At 42.4% G+C, this 6,485-nt stretch overlaps 1 protein-coding gene across 1 annotated transcript; it reads left to right on the forward strand.

Annotated features, from left to right (window-relative positions):
* The first annotated feature begins 1,132 nt into the window (after positions 1-1,132).
* Positions 1,133-2,061, forward strand: LOC131254286 (probable CCR4-associated factor 1 homolog 11). Its single transcript, XM_058255279.1, has one exon. It carries the CDS (start codon positions 1,133-1,135, stop codon positions 1,979-1,981), a length of 849 nt encoding a protein of 282 aa, XP_058111262.1. The 3' UTR covers positions 1,982-2,061.
* Positions 2,062-6,485: the final 4,424 nt, after the last annotated feature.

Raw genomic sequence — 6,485 nt, forward strand, 5'->3', positions numbered from 1 at the left:
ATGGCTTGAGGCAAAAAATGAAGCATATTCAATATTCAAATGGACCACACCCTAGGAAACAGTTGAATTGAACTTGTACCGCGGAAAAATTCTTGGGGACCTTGAAAGTTTTGGATCAAGCTTATATTTGTGTTTTCCCTTCATCCATGTCTATTTGATCTTATGAACAGGTTTGATGACAAATAAAAATCACTGTAGAGCCTAGACAGGTTTCAACAGTGGACATCATTATCCCCACTGTGTTTCCAGATGTATGATCCACTTGATCTTTGGATATTCTTCTATTTGGGATCAACCCCTTAAATTAGATGGAAAAACGGATGGACGGTGTGGATAGACCACATACAATCAAGGTGGGCCCAACTGAGTTTACTCAGTACGATAAGAGCGTACTGAGTAACTCGGTACGGATTGACAGGGACGCGGACGTCCTGCTAAAGCTTTGGCAGTAGCTTCCTGCGCTGGGAATCTATGTGGGGCCCACCATCATGTTTTTGACAGATCCACTACGTCCATTCGTTTTTTGAACTCATTTTAGAACATGAGGACAAAAAGAAGCCCGATCCAAGATTCAAGTGGGCCTCAGTAAAGGAAAAGGTTTGTAGGGAAATTTCTACCGTTGAAACCTTCCTGGGTCGACAGTGATTCTGACATGCAATCCATACCGTTCATAACGTCATTAATACTGGGATAAACTGAAAAAACAAATACTAACCTGATCCAAAACTTCTATGGCCCACGAATATTTCAACTGTGGACGTTCAATTCTCACATTTTCGGCCCACTTGAATCTTGGATCCGTCTTATTTTTGGTACCTTGCCCAAAAATGAACTCAAAAAGCCGATGGACAAGGTGGATTTATCAAAAAAAATTATGGCAGGCCCCACATGGTTCCCAGCACAGGAAGTTCTTGCGAAAGATTTCCGCATGCGCGTGAGAGAGACGCGTTACTTATAAAAACTCCACTTCTTCTCTCTTCTGTTTCAAATTTCTTCGAAAGCTACCCACGCGTTACTTATAAAAACTCCACTTCTTCTCTCTTCTGTTTCAAATTTCTTTCAAATTTCTTCGAAAGCTACCCACTTCTTCTCTCCTCTGTTTCAAATTTCTTCGAGCGAGCGAAAAGGAGAGATGCTACCATCAAGACCTAGTTGTGTCTACAGAAAACCAATTCGTATCGGAAATGTGGATTCGTTGAATGTGGAGTCTGAGTTCCGCATAATCAGCGGCTTCCTCAAAGACTACCCTTTCATCTCTATGGACACTGAGTTCCCGGGTGTCGTCTACCATAACGTGCCCGATACACCCGACTCTGCAGCCAGGGATCGATACGCACTCCTTCGGGCGAATATAAACGCGCTCAAGCTCATCCAAGTCGGACTCACTTTCTCCGACTCAGCCAGCAACCTTCCTGATTTGGGGACCAACTACTGTTACGTCTGGCAATTTAATTTCAACTTCGATCCATGGTGTGACCTCCACGCACCCGAATCGATCGAACTATTGCGTAAGAACGGCATTGACTTCGAGCGCAATCGATTCTACGGGATTGATGAGGCCCGTTTCGGGTTCCTCATGAAGCTATGCGGACTTGTTGGGAACAATTGTTTTAGTTGGATCACCTTCCACAGTGCTTACGACTTTGGCTATCTTATAAAGGTGGTCACTCAGAGGGAGCTACCGGATGACACTGGCGAGTTTCTCAAATTGATGAAAGATATATTTGGGTACAAGGTTTATGACATAAAATATCTCATGAGGTTCTGTCACAACTTATATGGAGGGTTGGAACGTGTGGCCAATGAATTGGGGGTGGACAGGGCTGTTGGGAAATGCCACCAAGCTGCATCAGATAGCCTGCTAACATTGCATGTTTTTACGCGGCTCAAGGATAGAGGTTTTCAGCTGTATGTGCCTGACCACTGTGGAGTATTGTATGGATTAAAATACCCTCTGGGAAATCTGTTTTCATTGAATTGAATATATTTTATTTTTATTTTTCATATACATACATCATGTAAATAGGTCTTTTAAGAGAATATAAATTTAAATTTTTAGTGTTTTTTTGTTTCACAATTATTTATAAATATATTATTTTTAAATGTTTGTTAGTATTAGTTATAGCAAATTGCAGTACTTTGGCTGCTAAAGCATGGGGCCTGTTGAATTTTAGTCATTGATGGTGCGGTCCACTAGTTGAATATTATGAGCAGGTCCACCGTGTCGCAAGAGTTTATCTCAAAGAGTTTGAGCCCACCATGATGTATGTGTCCACTCGGTCCAAACATTTTCTTTTCTTTTTCTTTTGTTTCTCAAACAGAGTAAACTGTCACATCTGTTCCTTTACATAATTTTTTCTCGCAACAAACATGCCCTTCCATTCTATAGATTTTTTTTATTATTTATTATTTATTATTTTTTTAAAAATTTTAAAATACAATGTATGATCCTTGACAGGAGGATTTGCATAAAATCTCTTGGTTGAGGCACATCAGGCATGCAATCTTTGACCTTTCTGCTGTTGAATGTGGACTGTTGCTGCATTTTATTTTCTCATCTTCTATTTATAGGCTCATAGTTAGATAGTTAGATTGTCCAATCAAGGACATTTTGTAGCATGGTCCATCCACTATGGGCCCATCATATCAATAATCTTGATCATTGGACCACAAGAACATTAAAAAAAGAACACTTTTACAAGGCAATGGGATGAGGAACTCGAGCCGTGTTCAGGAGGATTTTGATTGAGGAGAAGGCGATGGGATCAAGTAGTAGCAAGGATGCAGCTGCATTGTCGTCTTCTTTGGATGGAGTCTGCAAAGTGCGATTTAAGGGAGCTAGGGTTCTCCATTCTTCCTATCTTGGTGGATCCTCCGATTCTTCCAACGCTGAAGATCAGGTGAATTCCTTCAATGTCATCTTTCATTTTCAGTTTTGGTGTTGCATTTTGATTGTTTGAGGTTGTAGAATTTCAGATTGGGGTTTATGCTGTTTGATTTATTTTAGTTGGCTTTTTTGCTTTTCAACCCAAATTATCAATTCCTATTTTTGGGATTTACTTTATATTTAGATGTAGGATGGTGAGATCGATCTTGTTGATCTTGTTGATTCGTCTCTCGCTTGTTAGATGACTTGATAGAGACAGTGTAGTGTGTGTTGGGATTTGTGCTGTGGAATCACACATCTAGATCTAGGATAGCAATCCAAGAGCGCCAAGCAATCACAAGGGAAACACAAAGATTTAACGTGGAAAACCCTTGCGGGAAAAAACCACGGTACAAAGCGACAGAAATCCACTATGAAAATAGAAATTACAAAGAGAGAGGACTTACCCGATTCGAACAACCTCGAATCTCACCCTTGCTACACCCTTTGATAACCCTATAACCCTTTTAGAAACCCTTGGAATACCTTTAGGAAGCCTTAGAATTACTTTGAAAGGCCCTAGGGACCCATATTTATAGTTTAGGAAACTCCACTTACGCACTTCTCTGAAACCGTCTTATATTTATGCAGTCCGTGCAGAATCCACGCAGTATCTGCGTAACCTTCGACTGGTTGAGCCAGTCCCTCGTCTAGTCGACGACCTTGGGATTTTCAGAAACATTATCGCTGGACTTCGACTCGAGCAGGCTTCGACTAGTTAAAGGGATCCTCGACTAGTTGAGCCAGCCCCTCGACTGGTCGAGCAGCGTGGTGAAACCAGATTTAAGACATCTGTTTTACAACAATCTCCATCATGTCTTCAATCTTTAACCGTGTAGCTTCTTAACCTCTTCTCATATCTCTGCCACACATCATAGCTTCTCGTGCATACTCCGTCCTTCTTCTTCGCCATTGCCAAGCCCAGAGAAGTTGCACAGAACTTGAACTTCTCTGTAGGAACGATCTTGGTGAGTATGTCTGCCGGATTTGAATCCACATGCCTAACCACCTTTGCTCATGTCTTCTCAAAAGTAAGACATAGTCTTCTGTACCATCTCACCGCCACCCAATATTGCTTACCGGGGTATTTGCTCACAACACCAATAGCCTGTGAAATAACCGATAGCCTGTGAAATAACCGATCTAATACAGACCATGACATACATTACCAACCACATTCGAATAAGGCTCATGAGATATATCATGCTTTTCCTCACCTGTTTTGGGACATGTTCTGAGGAAAACTTGAGGAGAGACGCGTAGGGAATGCTCTCTGGCTTCGCCTGTTCCATCACATACTTGATCAATACCTACTCAAGGTATTCTGCTTGAGATAACCAAAGCATACTCCTCTTTCAATCTCAATGCCAAGAACCATCTTTGCAGCCCCTCGATCCTTCATCCTGAATATCCCACTTAACCGAGTCTTCAGTACATTGATTTCAGACATGTCATAATTGACGATCTACATGTCATCAATATACAATTCCTGACTCACCATGAAGGAATCAAACCACTACCTAGGTGACCGGTCGTATCACGACCTCCTGTAAACTCTTTTTCTCGGCCCCTTTAACTTCGAACCGCTTTGGTTGCTCCATGAAGAACCGCTCTTCTAATTTCCCATGCGGAAGTGCAGTCTCTTCATCCATCCTTCCAGCTCGAGATCGCATTGGCCAACCAGCGCCAATCACAAATCTAAAAGACACTTGCTATACCGTCAGTGTGAATATCTCTGAGAAGTCGATCCTTTTTCTTTGAGTATAACCCTTCGCTACCAATCTCGCTCTGTATCTATGCTGTATCCTTGTGAAGATCCACCTGCGTCTAACCGCCTTCTGACACACTGGAAGCTCCACCAGCTCCCATGTGCCGGTCTAGTACAACGAGTCTATCACATCACCCATAGTTACCTTTCACTTCTCAGCACCGGGCTCACTTAGAGCCATTTGAATAGAAGACGGATCCCCTACGATATTGGAGTCGTCCATTTACCTTACCAATCACCTACGATTATGTGGTGTGATTCTTCTCACAGGTGGTTGCTCCACCTGTTTTGTATCTTTGACCGCGCGTCACATCCTTCCTGCCCTGCCCGCTCATGTGGCCATCCCCAGCATGCCACACACGTGCAGAGGTGGAATCCGCTACAGCCACTGCAGCTCCACCTTTTGAAGTGCTCCCTATCAACTTGTAGAGATTACCGAGTCGTTGCGCTTTCATGATCACCCGTGCCCCCGTAGATACTTTAAGGACAACATGAATACTTGTGAACCCGCACTCTATAGCCTCGAGTGCGCCGAGAGAAATCAGGTTCTTCTTCATGTCAGGAACGTGCCTCACCCCAGTCAGGGTACGCTTTGTCCCATTAAACATCTTGACACGCACCGTACCAACAGCCACAACATCACAGGCATTGTCATTGCCCATAAACACATGTCCACCATCGCACTCTTTGTAATTGGTGAACCAATTCCGATGAGGAGTCATGTGAAAGGATGCCCCTGTGTCTAGAATCCACTCGCCCCTACTATCATCGATGGGCGTCTGATCGTAGACACAGACAAAACATCACCATCACATGCACTCGATCCATCTGACGTGGCAACATTGGCCTCCCTGTACGAAACCTCAGATTCTTTTCTATTAGATTTAGGATTTGTACAATCCTTCTTTACATGTCCTTCCATCCCACAGTTCCAACACTTTACCTTTCCTTTGCCCTTGCTCTTAATTTGGATCTACAACCTGAAGAACTTGTACCTTATTCAGAATTCCTAACCCTTGTAAACAGTGCATCAGAAGATATCCTCATTTCGACGTTAAACTTTCTCATAGCCTTCCCTTGAAGGGCTGAGATAACGGTGTCGACACTCAGAGTTTTATACGTGGTGCATATGTGTCCTTGAATGACTCATACGATGCCGGAAGAGAATTCAACAATATACATGCTTGTTCTTCATCTTTCATTACTTCTTCCATATCCAGCAATTTATAAACCAATTTATTAAAGTTGCTGATGTGAGCCTTCGGATTTCCACCCTCTACCATCTTGAAGTTATACCATTGTCACTTCAAGTGTAGGTGATTTTTAGAGGATTTTTTTTCCTCATAGACATCCTCTAACTTCGCCCATAACTTAGCCGCAATTTTCTCCCTCATGACGTTGTAGAGAACCTTATCTGTGAGACATAAACGGATTGAGGATAAGGCTTTCTTATCAAGAGTATTCCAATCATCATCAGTCATAGTAGACTTTCGCTCCTGAATAGCACCATCTTCGCCTTGCTTGATTAAGGAACTGATCATCTTGATCTTCCATAACTCGAAATTATTTTTCCCGGAGTACTTCTCAATATCATACCTAGTGCTAACGATTATTGCTTATCCCTCAAATTCAGATCTGTGCCCCAACGATTGCTCTGATACCACTTGTTGTGATTTCGCAGAACAAATCCCAATAGTGTGTATGAGCGATCCAGGGTTCAATTCCTAGTAGACCCTTCAGGAAAAGAAAAAAGAAGGTTTAGATATAGATATAAGAAGATTTGATTATGTT

The sequence above is a fragment of the Magnolia sinica genome, chromosome 8, assembly GCF_029962835.1.
Source record: "Magnolia sinica isolate HGM2019 chromosome 8, MsV1, whole genome shotgun sequence".
Taxonomy (NCBI): domain Eukaryota; kingdom Viridiplantae; phylum Streptophyta; class Magnoliopsida; order Magnoliales; family Magnoliaceae; genus Magnolia; species Magnolia sinica.

What these genes read in the sequence shown, in the direction of transcription:
- LOC131254286 (XM_058255279.1), top strand. Translation starts at nt 1,133, where the DNA reads ATGCTACCATCAAGACCTAGTTGTGTCTACAGAAAACCAATTCGTATC.